This window comes from Oncorhynchus mykiss, chromosome 12, assembly GCF_057628025.1.
Source record: "Oncorhynchus mykiss isolate SJ-2025 chromosome 12, ASM5762802v1, whole genome shotgun sequence".
Classification (NCBI taxonomy): Eukaryota; Metazoa; Chordata; class Actinopteri; order Salmoniformes; family Salmonidae; genus Oncorhynchus; species Oncorhynchus mykiss.
The window spans coordinates 56499541-56516559 of NC_143033.1; the positions used below are offsets into that span (position 1 = coordinate 56499541).

General features: G+C 41.7%; 1 protein-coding gene across 1 annotated transcript in view; it reads right to left on the bottom strand.

Annotated features, from left to right (window-relative positions):
- ccnjl (cyclin J like) overlaps window positions 1–13541 on the bottom strand; it is a 34530-nt gene extending 20989 nt beyond the window's left edge. The window contains exons 1-3 of the mRNA XM_021624209.3: window positions 13221–13541; window positions 12509–12610; window positions 5061–5271 (exon numbers count right to left, since the gene is read on the bottom strand). Coding sequence (XP_021479884.3) covers window positions 5061–5271; window positions 12509–12577 — 280 coding nt within the window. The 5' untranslated portion in view covers window positions 12578–12610; window positions 13221–13541. The remainder of the gene's footprint in view (window positions 1–5060; window positions 5272–12508; window positions 12611–13220) is intronic.
- Between the last annotated feature and the right edge of the window lie 3478 nt (window positions 13542–17019).

The window sequence follows — 17019 nt, forward strand, 5'->3', positions numbered from 1 at the left end:
TGAAACCAAGGCTTTTATGGTTACAGAAGTCAACAAATGATAGTGCCTGGGGAATCGGTGTGGTACTGGGGTCTACAGGGCCTAGGTTAACCTCTACATCACCAGAGGAACAGAGGATGAGTAGGATATGGGTACGGCTAAAGAACTGGTTGTCTAGTGCATTGGGAACAGAGAATTAAAGGAGCAGATTTCTGGGCGTGGTAGAATAGATTCACGGCATAATGTACAGACAAGGGTATTGTAGGATGTGAGTACAGTGGAGGTAAACACCCTTATAGGTAGGCCTAAAGGTTTTTAGGAAAAATAACCCAATCAAAACAGAAAGCTCCTTGAAAGTTGGAATATGCCAGGCCTAGATAATAGAACAAAAATGAAGGATTCTTAAGAAATCAGATTTTTTTTGTTTATAAATACTTTGCTACAATGACACAGTTAGCTACCCACCTCATTCCTTCCTTTCAGTAAGTGGGCGTAGTAAGTACACCATCATGCTTTCGAGATATGCGTCTTTTCAGATTTCACAATGATTATTTAGTTGTGGACATTACATCAGCGCACTCCCTCTCTGGCTCCTCATCCTTGTTGGTCACCTTGATTTTGCACCTGTGTGTTTGATCAGTTTCTTAATGGCAATATTTAGCAAACTCCATGACAGTAGCTAAAGCAAGGGGCACACAAGTAGACTACAAATGCATGTTGGGCTGGGCATGCTCTGAGCTCGTGAACTGAGCACTACTGGAGCAAAGAAGGTCTACGCTTCAGCCTTTGGGAATCTCACCCTGCACTCCAGTCAAATTTATGGATGAGCCAGTCATGTTTCAAATGCAATGTAGGCTACAGGATGGTATCTAGCGAAGTGCACAGACAATGCACACAACACTAAATTATTCATCCAACTAGTTAACCACTAGTATTGACATTATAATTAAATCACAATGGATTAGCTAGTTTCCAAGAAACAGCTACCTGTGTTAGCTGCCGAATTAACAGTGTCCTTAGCTAGCTAGCTGTGTGAACACAAAAGAGATTGACTCTTGGCAGTCAAACATTTGACAATCCTACCGGTATGTCTGAGCTTTTAGATGGCAATAACCTCACTCTATCCCAATTTGCCTGTGAATACAGCTTTATTATTAGAAGTTATAACTTTCAAATTATCGACAGCGAGAATGAATGGTCCTAGTCAAGGAACAATTGAGGCCTGTACAAATATACTTGACTCTGTAAAGAATAATCTCAGCTAAAGCCTAACACATACAAATAAACCATTTATAAAGCCCAACACAAACATGCAGTGGCAAGAAAAAGTATGTGAACCTTTTGAAATTACCTGGATTTCTGCATAAATTAGTCAGAAAATTTGATCTGACCATCTTAGTCACAACAATAGCTGAACACAGTGTGCTTAAACTAATGACACACACATTATTGTATTTTTCTTGTCTATATTGAATACATCATTTAAACATTTCCAGTGTAGGTTGGAAAAAGTATGTGAGCCCCTAAGCTAATGAAAAAAGCTCATTGGAGTCAGGAGTCAGCTGACCTGTGCCCTATAAAAATGTAAATAAATCACAAACTTTGAGTTTGCTATTCACAAGAAGCATTGCCTAATGTGAACCATGCCTCAAACAAAAGATATCTCAGAAGACCTAAGATTAAGAATTGTTGACTTGCATTAAGCTGGAAAGGGGTTGTGGAGAACATCAAAATCTCATCCCAACTGTAAATTATGGTAGAGGGAGCATCATGGTTTGGGGCTGCTTCGCTGCCTCAGGGCCTGGACAGCTTGCTATCATCGACGGAAAAATGAATTCCCAAGTTTATCAAGACATTTTGCAGGAGAATGTTGGGCTATCTGTGCACCAATTGAAGCTCAACAGAAGATGGGTGATGCAACAGGACAATGATGCAAAACACAGAAGTAAATCAACAACAGAATGGCTTCAACAGAAGAAAATACGCCTTCTGGAGGGGATCAGTCAGAGTCCTGACCTCAACCCGATTTAAAATGCTGTGGCATGACCCCGAGAGCGGTTCACACCAGACAGCTTAAGAATATTGCTGAAATGAAACAGTTGCGTAAAGATGAAGGGTCCAAAATTCCTCCTGACCGTTGGGCAGGTCTGATTCTCAACTACAGAAAACATTTGATTGAGTTTATTGCTGCCAAAGGAGGGTCAACACGTTATTATTTATGTGTACATGGTGTGTTCCATAAAGACACAAAAATGTATAATTGTTTGTGTGTTATTAGTTTAAGCAGACTGTGTGTCTATTGTTGTGACTTAGACAAAGATCAGATCAAATTATATGACCAATTTATGCAGAAATCCAGGTAATTCCAACGGGTTCACATACTTTTTCTTGCCACTGTACCTATTTCCAGTGGTGTAAAGCACTTAAGTATACTTAAATAGTTTTCTGGGGGTTTTGACAATTTTTACTTCACTACATTCCTAAAGAAAATAATGTACTTCATACTCCATACATTTTCCGTGAAACTCAAAAGTACTCTTTGCATATTGAATGCTTATCAAGGGAACATCCCTGGTCATCCCTACTCCCTCTGATCTGGTGGACTCATTTAACACACATGCTTCATTTGTAAATGAGGTCTGAGTGTTGGAGTACGCCCCTGGCTATCCATAAATAAACAAAAACATTGTGCTGTCTGGTTTCCTTAATATAAGCACTTTGAAATGATTTATTATTTTACTTTTGATTCTTGATATCTAAAACCAAATACTTTTAGACTTTTACCCAAGTTGCATTTTACTGTGTGACTTTCACTTTTACATTTTCTATTAAAGTATCTTTATAAGTATGACAATTGGGTACTTTTTCCCCCACTGCCTAGTTTAATCTTTTTAACTTACTTTGCGTTCAGGACCACAGGGAAGGGGTGGTATGGGGAGGGTTCTCTCTGGTCGCCGGGAGGGGGTGGCTAGTCTGGGGAGTGACTGACGAGCAACCCTAGTTGCTAGGTGGGGTGGGAAACATGGTTTCCGGGGGTTGGATTGAAAAATGTTGGCTGGGTGGGGTTGGGGGAGTGGAAGAAGGAGGAGGTTGGGGGTAGAGGCCCACTTATGTTTTCTTTCTTTTCCTGTTTATACTGAATGTATTATGACTTCAACTCTGTATGCACTTCTTGCAGTTTTTTCTTCTTCTTTTGAGTGGCAGCATGAGTGAGTGGGTACATGTTTTATAAACGTAAAATTTAAAAAAAAAGATGTACCTGTACCACCCCCAACATAAAAAAAAAAACATTAATAATAATAATTACTTGGTCAACAGAAATTTTGTTTCACTACAACGGCAATTATTCCCCGATATAGACAGTTATAAAGTCTACAACTCCATCTATTCTCTAGAAGTCTCCACAAAGCTCATCTCTAAGCTAAGGACCCTGGGACTCAACACCTCCCTCTGCAAGTGGATCCTGGTCTTCCCGACGGGCTGCCCCCAGGCAACAACACATCTGCCAAGCTGACGCTTAACACGGGGACCCGTCAGGGATGCTGCTTAGTTCCCTCCTGTGCTCCCTGTTCACTCACGACTGCATTGCCAAGCACGCCTCCAACACCATCATTAAGTTCGCTGACGACAACGGTGGCAGGCCTGACCACCAAAAACGATGAGACAGCCTATAGGGAGGTCAGAGACATGGCAGTGTGGTGCCAGGACAACAACCTCTCCCTCAACATGAACAAGACAAAGGAGATGATCATGGACTACAGGAAAAGGAGGGCCGAACAGCCCCCATTGACATCGACGGGGCTGTTCGGCGTGTCGAGAATTTCAAGTTCCTTGGTGTCCACATCACCAACAAACTATCATGGTCCAAACACACAAAGAAAGTCATGAAGAGGGCACAACAACACCTATTCCCCCTGAGGAGACTGAAAAGATTTGGCATGGGTCCCCAGATCCTCAAAAAGTTCTACAGCTGCACCATTGAGAGCATCCTGACCGGTTGCATCACCGCCTGGTATGGCAACTGCTCGGCATCCGACCATAAGGCGCTACAGAGGGTAGTGCGTACGGCCCAGTACGTCACTGGGGCCAAGCTTTCTACCATCCAGTACCTATATACTAGGCGGTGTCTGAGGAAGGCCCCAAAAATTGTCAAAGACTTCAGTCACCCAAGTCAGTGTTCACTCTGCTACCCCACTTCAAGAGGTAACCGGAGCACCAAGTCTAGGTCCAAAAGGCTCCTTATCAGCTTCTACCCCCAAGCCATAAGACTGTTGGACAATTATTAAAATGGCTACCCTAACAATTTGCATTGACCCCCCCCCCCTTTGTTTTTACACTGCTGCTACTTGCTGTATATTACCTATCCATTGTCACTTTACCCTTACCTACATGTACAAATTACCTCGACTAACCTGTACCCCCACACATTGACTTGGTACTGGTACCTCCTGTATATAGCCTCATTATTGTGTTACTTTTTACTTTAGATTATTTAGTAAATATTTTCTTCAATGCCGTTTAAAAAAAAACACGTTTTGGTTAAGGGCTTGTAAGTAAGTATTTCACCGTATTTCGGCACATGTGACATAAAATTTGATTTGATTCTTCTCTCCAACAGCTATAATTACTATGCCGGCAAGGGTTGTGGGTAACGCAGGCCTCATGGTTTGTACATGTGATAAGTTCCCTTGGTGACTGACAGAGGTCTGAGGGACCAGGGGAGGGCATGGCCTCTTAAACACACAGCTGTCACCAAACATGTCTCAGACAAACCACGCAGCTACAGCCACTTAAAGCCCACTATAGGCTGTAGTGCAGCTCACTCTCCCTGCTTTCCTTTCCACATCAAAAATTATTTAAAAAAATTAAAAACATCTGTAGTGGAAAATGTAGTGGAAAACATTTAAATATAACTTTCTGTAAAAGAGCGGGATAAACAACCAAAATCTACTCAAAAAAGGAAGGACATTATAACTGAAGTATCTGAAACTTGTCACTATAATTTGATGCGTACCACAGATACTCCTACTGCTGTTCCATCTTTACCAGATCTATTGTTAGCAGTTCAGTAGCTGACTTACTTGCTAGGAGCAGGCAGGAGAGGGCAATGATGTAGAGCTGGCGGACTGCCACGTCGTAGTGGTCCATGAACAAATCCAGGAGGTAGACGGCCAGGTGGCGAGCCGCTGGGCACAGCTGGTAGCGGTTACTGAGGACAGCCAGCAGGTCAGCAAAGTAACGCCGCATCCCGATCTGAGGAGAGTGGGACTTGTAGGTGGGCAACTTCAGCTCCTGAGGAAAGCAGGTAAACGAGAGGAGACAGGATGAGAGGGAGTAAGGATATTGCAGACTGCAGAGTTGAATTGCGTATACAGACAAAATACAGCACCGTGTCAGGAGGCATGTGAGAGCATGTGCAAAGACTCCACTTTCAAATGTCAATCACAGCCAAGAAACTGCAGCCCATTCTTGACCATGGGCCTAAAATATTGCTCAATAAACTCTGTGAAATACACTACATGACCAAAGGCATGTGGACACACGCTCGTCGAATATCTCATTCTAAAATCATTGGCATTAATATGGAGATGATCCCCCCTTTGCTGCTATAACAGCCTCCACTCTTCTGGGAAGGATTTCCACTAGATGTTGGAACATTGCTGTGGGGACTTTGTAACGGTTTTGACTTGAGGTTGTTTTTTATAGGGGTGCCAGGTAGGTTGTGCCTACCAGAGAAAACATTGGTTTCTCCTTTTAGTTTGGGAGGGAATGAGTCCCATCTGGTCCGTCAAGTCTACACCATTACAAAGGACTTATGTAAACGTCAGAAGGGAAATCAACTTTTCATAAACCCTTAAAACATTGAAAATAACTTCAAAAACAACTATTATTTTGCGTGGGTTGTATTAGCAACATCAATGGATTACACACACATAATAATATAACACAATGAGTTCTGGTTCCTCCAGAAATGTCCTGTACCTCGGGCCTAAAAAGAGTCCAGCCCGGTAAAGGAGTTCAGTGAACTCAAGTGACTTTTGTCACGCAATGTTTGTCCGTTCATTCCGTGTAGCGTAAACCCAGTATTAAATCATACAATCAATATAACAATTTTACCACAGAACTTTAAAGCGTATCTGCTCTTACTAATTCCTCAACTACATCTAACTACATAAATCATCACCGTATACATCATATCAAAACAAATTAAATACCGTATACAAAAAAGGTGGTAGTCAGTCGGTCAGTCAGACAATCCAATCCAATCCGCCAACAGATCTCCAGCGGAGAAAGGCCACGAAGAATAGAGAGGAGTAGTCCACGGACGCAAAGAGTGGATCCGATCCTGGGTAAACTCTCTCAGGCTACAAAACACACGTTTAACAGCAACAAAACAACCGGAATAGAGAAGCTTCGGGAACACATCCTCAGTCACGTCTCCATCACAAACGCCACTTTTGCGCAGCTGATGCTGGCTATTTAATTGGGAATTAAAGGGAAAGCACCCTATTGGAAGGAGAAGCACTGAGACGGCTCAAAATAATTCAGGGCCGTCACAACTTGCTTCCATTCAACCACAAGAGCATTAGTGAGGTCGGGCGTTGGGATGTTGGGCGATTAGGCCTGGCTCGCAGTCTGCGTTCCAATTCCTCCCAAAGGTGTTCAATGGGGTTGAGGTCAGGGCTGTGTGCAGGCCAGTCAAGTTCTTCCACACCGATCTTGTCAAGCTGAAACGGGAAAGGGTCTTCCCCAAACTGTTGCTACATATATGGAAGCACAGAATCGTCTAGTATGTCATTGTATGCAGTAGCATTAAGATTTCCCTTCACTGGAACTAAGGGGCCTAGTCCAAACCATTAAAAACAGCCCCCAACCATTATTCCTCCTTCACCAAACTTTACCGTTGGCATTGGGGCAGGTAGCGTTCTCCTGGCATCCGCCAAACCCAGATTTGTCCGTCGGACTGCCAGATGGTTTATCACTCTAGAGAACGCGTTTCCACTGCTCCAGATTCCAACGGCGGCGAGCTTTACACCACTCCAGCTGACGCTTGGCATTGCGCATGGTGATCTTAGGCTTCTGTGCGGATGCTCGGCAATGGAATCCCATTTCATGAAGCTCACGACAAACAATTCTTGTTCTGAAGTTGCTTCCAGGGGAAGTTTGGAACTCGGTAGTGTTGCAACCGAGGACAGACATTTTACGCACTATGCACTCCCATTCTGTGAGCTTGTGTGGCCTACCGCTTCGCAGCTGAGCCATTACTGCTCCTAGACGTTTCCACTTCACAATAACAGCACTTACAGTTGACCGGGGCAGCTCTAGCAGGGCAGACATTTGAGAAACTGACTTGTTGGAAAGGTGGCATCCTATGACAGTGCCACGTTGAAAGTCACTGAGCTCTTCAGTAAGGCTATTCTACTGACAATATTTGTGTATGGAGATTGCACGGCTGTGCGCTCATATTTTTATACACCTGTCCGCAACAGGTGTGGCTGAAATAGTCGAATCCACTAATTTGAAGGGGTTACTTTTGTGTTGCTTCGTTTGTTGCTGCTCTGCTTATTGCATTTTCACAATAATGCAGTTCACAAGACACAGACACAATAAGACACAATAATGCAGTTCACAAGTGGAACAATAACATTAGTGATTTTGAATTTCCAATTCATTAATAAATTCCCTTCCACAATTCAACAATCATTTTGTGCAAGTATGATGATGTTATTAAACCCATCAGAATCTTAGCACCCACTACCCCAGAGTCAGTTTGTAAAATTTCTGCCATGCTAGAGCTGCCCTGGTCAACTGTAAATACTGTTATTGTAAAGTGGAAAAGTCTAGGAGCAACAACGGATCAGCCACAAGGTGGTAGAACACATAAGCTCACAGAACAGGACTGCCAAGTGCTGTAGCGCATTTTAAAAAATGAAATTGGTTTCCATGGCCGAGCAGCCACACACACAAGCCTAAGCTCACCATGCGCAATGCTAAGCATCTGCTGGAGTGGTGTAAAGCTAGCTGCCATTGGACTCTGGAGCAGTGGAAACAAGTTCTCTGGGTTTGGCGGATGCCAGGAGAATGCTACCTGCCCGTATGCATAGTGCCAACTGAAAAGTTTGGTGGAGGAGGAATTGCCTTGTGGCTGAATGCAAGTCCCTGCAGCAATGTTCAAACATCTAGTGGAAAGCCTTCCCAGAAGAGTGGAGGCTGTTATAGCAGCAAAGGGGGGGACCAACTCCATATTAATGCCCATGATTTTGGCATGAGATGTTCGAAGAGCGGGTATCCACATACTTTTAGTCATATAGTGTACAGCCCAGCAAAAAAAAAAAAACTGTCTTCTTGCAGAGAAGTGCTATTAATACATTGAACATCCTTCGGTGAGTAGACGACAGAGGTAAAGGCCTCCATAGCAACAGTCAGTGGGAAAGAATGGTTTGTGCATCAAGCTCTCATAAAACACCATGCCCTTGTGCAGGGGTGGAACGAGTATTGAAATGTCCTACCCATATGTCGTAATAATAATAATGTAAAGATTCTGTCTCAAAATATCATACATATATACGTTTTTTAATTTGTAGAATCGTTTGGCGATTTCCATCTGTCCATGTTGCAGAGATCAGCACAGCAGGGCCGCCAGCAAATGTGTGGTGAACTGTCTTCTGCCCCAGCACTTCATTTGGTTTAATAAAAAATAGACACAAAAGTATTGAGAAAAAAAGGGACAAAGCACTATTGTTTAGAGTACAGGTATGAACGTTTCAACAAAATTGGGACATTAACTTTCAGAAAAAAATCCCCTAACCCGAAAAAACAAAGTTGTTTTTTCTTCCACAAAACGTAAATCACAGTGCAGTTATCACAGAACTACCACCAGCAGGCCTCGGACATCTTAATAAAGGGAAATATAAAAACTTGACAGAAAACTTTACACAACAATGCTGTTACGTTAGTAGGAAATGTGCATCTTTAAAATGATTTGCCACGGATATAAATAAGCACTCTGTACGTCATAGTCATTAAGTTGGAAAAATTCTGTGCTCCTATCGAGTCTTCTGCTGCACTTTGCTTTTAGCCGACCAACGTTAGGATGTAGCGATCCGTGCTTTGGAAACATGTTGAAGAACGGACTGACTGCTGGGAACATGTCTACAACTTCATCAGCAAGCTGTCAAACTATCGTAAATAAGTTACAAACTGAAGCTACACGCTGTTTATCAGTGCACAACATCAGAAAGCTAGCAAAAATTTGATCCCTGTGTTTGTCAGCGAAGCGAGCTAGCAACAGGCAGCTGATGAAGTCACTGGTGACTGATATACCTTAGCAATAAAGCCCGAGGGGGTGTGGTATATGGCCAATATACTACGGCTATGGGCTGTTCTTACACAAAACACAACGAGGAGTGCCAGGATACAGTCCTTAGCCGTGGTATATTGGCCTTAACCACAAACCCCCAAGGTGTCTTATTGCTATTATAAACTGGTTTCCAATGTAATTAGAGCAGTAAAAATAAATGTTTGTCATACCCGTGATATATGGCCTGATATAACACAACTGTCAGCCAATCAGAATTCAGTGCTCGAACCACCCAGTTTATAATTGTACATATACAGCAGTAGAGCGATGTCTTGTGCACATTCAATTTTATACATTTTCCTCATGATTTGTCAACTCGTGCTCAATTAATCTGTTCTTCAGTCTGATCAACTGTAGATTACTGATAACAAACCACAGCTGCAGGTAGCCTAGAGAAGCCTATGTAATCTGATCCCCTCTGGCCAGGGGAAACCGAAGCAGTAACGTCATGCATTTATAGACTAAGCGATGTACTGTAATTATAGCCTAAAACAGGCTCATTTATTTGTGCTAATAGAAAACGTGAATGTGATGAAATTTGGTTTATATTCAAACTTTGGGTGGCTAGGCTACCTAGGCCTTTTCAATCCCAAACTAGACTGGACTTGATGACTGGAATTAATTAATCAACACCATAGTGATGACATACTGTGTGAGTAACTTTTCAATTACAGATGCAAAGGCCTACAAGATGCAAGCCTGCGTAAAGCAAGCTCAGACCTGTTAGTTCTATTGTTCAATCGCAGTTCTTGTCTCTTTGTACATGTAAAGGACCCCCCCCCCCAATTAGTTTAGTTTTAAAATAGAACTCATATGAACAAGTACAAGGTTGCTGCAGTTTGACAGGGTTTAAACATTCAAAGCAATTTTTTTTTTTAAAAAGGGCAGATAGAGTACAGAGATATCCTACTCAAGAAGAAGTACTGTTATTTATATACAATTTTACTCAAGTAAAATGACTGACTTTCAAAATTCCTCAAAAACGTACAAGTACTCGGAAAAAGTAGTCAATTTCAGTAACAAGAGCAGTTGTAATGGGTTACTTCACACTGTCCCTGTGGTAAAATCACCTGGTTTAGCGCTTATCCATCCATTTGCTGAAGTATTTATTCAGTGAAGAAAATGCTGTGTGTGAGGTTTTGCCTGTCACATTCTATTTCTGAATAGCTGGTGATAAAATCAGATCTGGCCAGCATGTAGATTTTTTCAAACTAGGGTGGCGTGTCAACATCAAAGCTCTGGAGATTGCATTCCATGACGATGAACAAGGAATGTCAGCATAAAGTCATACATCACTTCAGCCCCATTATCTGTCGCTGTTTTAGGTCAATGTGTTTAAGGTTAGCTATTGGATAACAGGCAGGACGAGAGGGACTTCATATCTGTACTGAACAAAAATATAAAAACAACATGCAACAATTTCAACGATTTTACTGAGTTACACTTCACATAAGGAAACCAGTAAATTGAAATAAATTCATTTGGCCCTAATCTATGGATTTCACATGACTGAGCAAGGGTGCAGCCAGGCATAGGCCCACCCACTTGGGAGCCAGGCCCAGCCAATCAAACTGAGTTTTTCCCCCAAAAAGTGCTTTATTGCAGACAGAAATACTACTCAGTTTCATCAGCTGTCAGGATGGCTGGTCTCAGACAATCCCACAGGTGAAGAAGCTGAATGTTGAGGTCCTGGACTGGCAAGGTTACACGTGGTCGCTGGTTGTGAGGCTGATCGGATATACTGACAAATTCTCTAACACGACGTTGGAGGCAGCTTATAGTGGAGAAATGAACATTCAATTCTCTGGAAACAGCTCTGGTGGACACTCCACACTCCTTCAAAACTTGAGACATCTGTGGCATTGTGTTGTGGCCTTTTATTGTCCCCAGAACAAGGCTTTCTGGGATCTTTTATTTCAACTCATGAAACATGGCACCAACACTTTGCATGTTGCGTTTATATTTTTGTTCAGTATAATAATGTTGAGTCTTTGGCAAGAGAGCAGCACTGGAATCAGGATAAAAGCAAATGCTCCACATACAGACAAAGAGCTTCCACTTAGCAGTTCCTACAGGAAGTGGGCATGATATACAGCCGGGCTATAAACAGCCACAAACAGCCAGAGCGAGCCATGTTGGCACATTTCCACTGAGGAACTACGCGGGCCGGCACCCGTGTCTCACTGAGCCTTAGCTCCGGCGAGCCTGCTCTAAGTTGGGGCCAAGGCAAGGCCACTGGTACTTTTCAGCTGGCATTTACATAACATTGGCTAACTGTGAGGTTACACCTTCTCACAAAGAAGCTGTTTTAATTATGCTGAGGTTGTTGATTCTGCTCTTCACAAAAGTCCTCACAGTCACAGTGGAAACACAATTTCCCAAGTGTATTCCACGGGTATGACAAAACATTTATTTTTACTGCTCTAATTACGTTGGTAACCAGTTTATAATAGCAATAAGGCACCTCGGGGGTTTGTGGTACAAGGCCAATAAACCAGGGCTGTATCCAGGCACTCCGTGTTGCATCATGCATAAGAACAGCCCTTCGCAGTGGTATATTGGCCATATACCACACCCCTTCGGGCCTTATTGCTTAAGTGTAACACACTGGTGTTACAGTCAAAAAGCAGCAGAGTGGAGTAGTCAGGTCCTCTGTGCTCCCTATAATCCAGTCAACACAGACAAACAACAACCCAACGTTTGACTAGAACAAACCTCTTCATATGCCCAGCATTTGCTCAAAATAAACATTGTCAATTTGACAAATTACCATTTAGGATGACCGTTCAATATAATCTCTATTTCAAGACGTTTTGGAGTTTATCATTGTTCACAGATTAAGTGTCAATCCCTGATGGATGGTGGAAATCCTGATCTACAAAATAGAATAACACAATGAGTTAGATAAATGCATCTATGTGCACCATTAACATAAGATGTGTCCCATGCTGTGGAAGAGGTTCTGATAATCAGACAGGGATTAACCACCTCAATCGTTACAGGGGGAGGTGACATTCACACTTTAGCATCGAAGACAGCAAGGAATAGATGAGCTCACTACTGGAAATTGTATTTGTTATGGTATTTGTGTAATTCAACTAAGCACCATGTTTGCTGCGGATGAAAAAGATTTCAAGAACCATCAAAGAATAAGAATGAGACGTTCACCTTTATTCGTAAAGACTGGTGGATGTCTGCAGCGAGCTGGCTCTTCCACCACTGCCCCTCCCGTTCCATCTTGCCAGTAGTGAGTCGTGCCCACGGTCCACCCTGAGGAAAACATCAAGCAGTGTCCAGAAACTGATTAGATCCCTGTCCAAACGATTCTACATCACTGGTATCATCTCATTCATCATGGCAAATGTAGGAAAACTGACACGTTTAACTTGAATTGTTGTATGAGTTAATGCGTTATTTCAGTGGTACCCAAACCATTTGGATTTTGCAGCAAAAATAATACACTCAAACTGTCATAGTAGTATGTTGGACGTGTGCAGTCATCGAGTTAAGAGACCACCAGGTGCTCTAGCGGATTGCAGTTTATTACACTTGGGTAATTAAATGAATATGTAGGCTACCCTACAACATTAGCCAATCTAAAAAGCAAGCACCTCACTCACAATCGGTATTGCAAAAGGTATGCTAATGTTCAGACACATGTAAATTGTCGGCTTCGTTCACATAAATTGTTACTTGGCTTAATTTACCACGCGTGGCAATTCACCTAACCGCTAGAAAGTTATGAACTACCAATCGGATATTTCTGAGAATTGTTCAACGCAACATGACTGTACAACGGAAACTGTTGGAAAGGTTAGTCCACAACGTGCAAAACTAGTTATATGTTGGATTTTTAGGCTAATATCTATTAAAACGTTACCTTTCAACCTGCTTTTACCACTGAACACTGCAACACTCCGGAGTCCCCGACCCCTTTGTTTCAGACCAGCCGCAATCTGAGATTAAATCCTTCGCCGACAGTTTCCCAACAGGAAAATATCAGCAAAATAACCAACTCTTAGTTTAATCGTCATGAACCCACACCTAAAGACCGGGATATTGTGGTTGAATTATGTTTGGTTTTATTTACGCCCCTCTTCATTCGCCCCCTGTGATGTGATCCTCGCTCTCAATGGAACTCGGTCAGACAACTAACCACACGCCGCTCTCCCTCTTAGTATGGAGAAAAACTGGAATGGTCTCTGCATATAAAGATAGCGCCCTCAAGTAAAATAATATTGGGGTGGATATTCTATGTAACATCCATACTTGTAGGCTACATTGTTACAGGATTTGAACTTCGTGTTTTATATTCTGGGGAGATCAGGCCTATTTGAAAATACATTAAGCTATTGAACGATGGTGGTACAGGTCGTAGGCCTATATGTCTGGACAAACTTATTATAATATGTTTCAATAATAATAATCTATATCCTATTTTTGTGAACTAGAGGAATTACACCAAAACCTGCATCAGTGTGGCAATGCAATCAGACCATGTATGTAGGACAATGGCATTATAATTCATTATGATTCCACATTATGATTCTACATTATGACTCTTATGCCATTTCTCTGTTTGACCAACAGGTGGCACATGAACTAATCGATGTTTGCCATGGATCCATTTTCATCATCCTGGACATACTTTATTGCGTTTTTAGAGAGATACTTTCATGTTATTGCTGAGTAAATGTTCATGTGCGTGCGTGTGTGTGTGTGTGTGTGGGGGGGGGGGGGATTTGTTTGGATTTCTACAACAATAACATACATATTTTCCATGATTGCACAGTCTGTTGCCATATTTATTTTATTTAACCTTTATTTAACTAGGCAAGTCAATTAAGAACAAATTCTTGTTTACAATGACGGTCTACCAAAAGGCAAAATACATCCTGCGGGGACGGGGGCTGGGCTTTTTTACATTTTTATAAAAAACAAATAAATATAGGACAAAACACACATCACGACAAGAGAGACCTAAGACAACAACATAGCAAGGCGGCAACACAGGATGGTAGCAACATGACAACAGCACAAAACATGGTACAAACATTATTGGGCACAGACAACAGCACAAAGGGCAAGAAGGTAGAGACAACAACACATCACGCAAAGCAGCCACAACTGTCAGTAAGAGTGTCCATGATTGATTCTTTGAATGCAGAGATTGAGATAAAACTGTCCAGTTTGCGTGTTTGTTGCAGCTCGTTCCAGTTGCTAGCTGCAGCGAACTGAAAAGACGAGCGACCCAGTGATGTGTGTGCTTTGGGGACCTTTAACAGAATGTGACTGTTAAAGCCTAAACATTTCTAATCTGTAGGGTTATGTATCAGGCATTTTCCATTGGACCAGGTCTGCATAATTTGATGAAATGTGTTCAAATTTGTATTTGTTTAGAAGAGTGCAAGAGAGCATGCAAACTAATAAGGCGTGAAGAATGCAGGAGTAATCATACCCTGTCCATCACTGTAGGGCCATTCCCACATACAGACCCCCTCAGTCACGCCAGACACATAAGTTAACACCATAGTGTTACAGTTGATCCCAGCTGATCTGCAGGGACTGGGGCTATGCACACCACAGACATCTAGCAGAGTGGGGCTTTAGCACACACAGCAATACCAGATAGCTCATTGAAATGCTGTGAATGCCATGCCACCAAACTATTTGGCGCTGCCATGGTAAATTGGACCAAATGTCCATTCCCTGTCTTCTTGGTATGGTTGGTATGGTCGTGTCCCATCAGGCGCATGGCCCAGCAGGGACGTTTGGCACAGCACCATGACACATTTAACCCAGGGGGATTTCTCAACTGCTGATTCATGATCCCACAGCAGCACTGCTACAACAATAGTCAATAAGACAAAACTGGCAAAAAAAGAAACACTTTATACTATAGCTATCAAAGTGAATATATCTATAATGTGCCCACTATGTGTCCTTACGTATATATTTATTCATTATTACATCAACTTAAAATCAAAGTTCTGGGCTGTTTCGCCAATCTGGTGCCTTTTGAGAAATGTAACTTGTTCTAGGTCGTCCAACAATTCAGTGCCTTTTGAGAAATGTAACTTGTTCTAGGTCGTCCAACAATTCAGTGCCTTTTGAGAAATGTAACTTGTTCTCGGTCGTCCAACAATTCAGTGCCTTTTGAGAAGTGTAACTTGTTCTCGGTCGTCCAACAATTCAGTGCCTTTTGAGAAGTGTAACTTGTTCTAGGTCGTCCAACAATTCAGTGCCTTTTGAGAAATGTAACTTGTTCTAGGTCGTCCAACAATTCAGTGCCTTTTGAGAAATGTAACTTGTTCTAGGTCGTCCAACAATTCAGTGCCTTTTGAGAAGTGTAACTTGTTCTAGGTCGTCCAACAATTCAGTGCCTTTTGAGAAGTGTAACTTGGTAAAAAAAAAAAAAATGATTTCACAAAATGTTAACATTCTGTCATAAATAGCACATGTTCAACTTCATAAAAATAGGTATTCCCATCTCAAGAGGTTAAATAAAAAAGTATGACTATGGTAAGTTCCTATTAAGTGCCAAATAAAGTAACAGGGTTGACGATTTCTTCTTAAATCAGCCATAAATGTCCTCATGACAGGGAGAATGGAAGCTTGTTGTGTGCAACAAGGAGTAGCAATTGAATGCAAGCTTCACCCCAAAAAAATGAACTGTTAAAACATTTCTAGCCTGTCCATCTATGGGTAACAGGGTCTATGTGTTTTGCTCAACCCACTCAGTTTTCCACCACAAAATACCAGAAAATTGCAAAAAAGAGTAGGACCAGCTCACCTGCTATTACTCTATGATTTGACTATTAGATGTTCAATGTTTCTTTTTATATATATATTTAAAAAGGAATAGTTTTCACCATATTAAAATGAGAGTGCAGTTCATGTAACAGGGTGACATTAAAACATGGGAGAGAAATAAATAATAATCTTCAGAAATGACTTTGTCAAAGCAACAAAATAACTAGCGCTTTACAATGATGGTGAAACTTGGAGAAATTTAGTGATTAAGTGGGTTAAAAAAAACTTCCCAGAAGTGACTCAGGGTTGACAGGGGGACAAACCAAAATTCTGAATTTTGGCACTTTGGCAAGTCTTTAATCATATTATAAATCAGATTTTTTTGGGCGGCCTTTTGCATCCCCCTAATAAAAAAAAAAAAATAATGATTTAATCTTTAAGTCAGTCTGTTGCCATATTGATTTATTTTATTTAACCTTTATTTAACTAGGCAAGTCAGTTAAGAACAAATTCTTATTTACAATGACGGTCCAAATGTGGAATCGCTACCCTTGCCGATATCATGGACAGTAATGGTTTGAGAACATTCCAAGATTTGAAAGATACATACACATTACCAGGCAACTCCTTTTTTCTATATTTACAACTTAGTACCTGACCCCCCCTCCCCATGTGATCTGTATAAATGGGAAGTACATTTAATATAACAGCTTTTTCAAATTCAATATTGGTGAACAAGTTCTACTTAAAATATCAGATGCAAAAGGAACTCATTTTGTGGAACGACCCTACTAAGGAAACGTGTAGGTTCCTCCTATACCTACAGTATCCCTACCGTCAAATAACACAGATTCAATGTACAGGAGCCATTTAGTGGCCCAGCACTTCCCCGCGCAACGCACCCACAGAACCCCAGGCCTATCTCA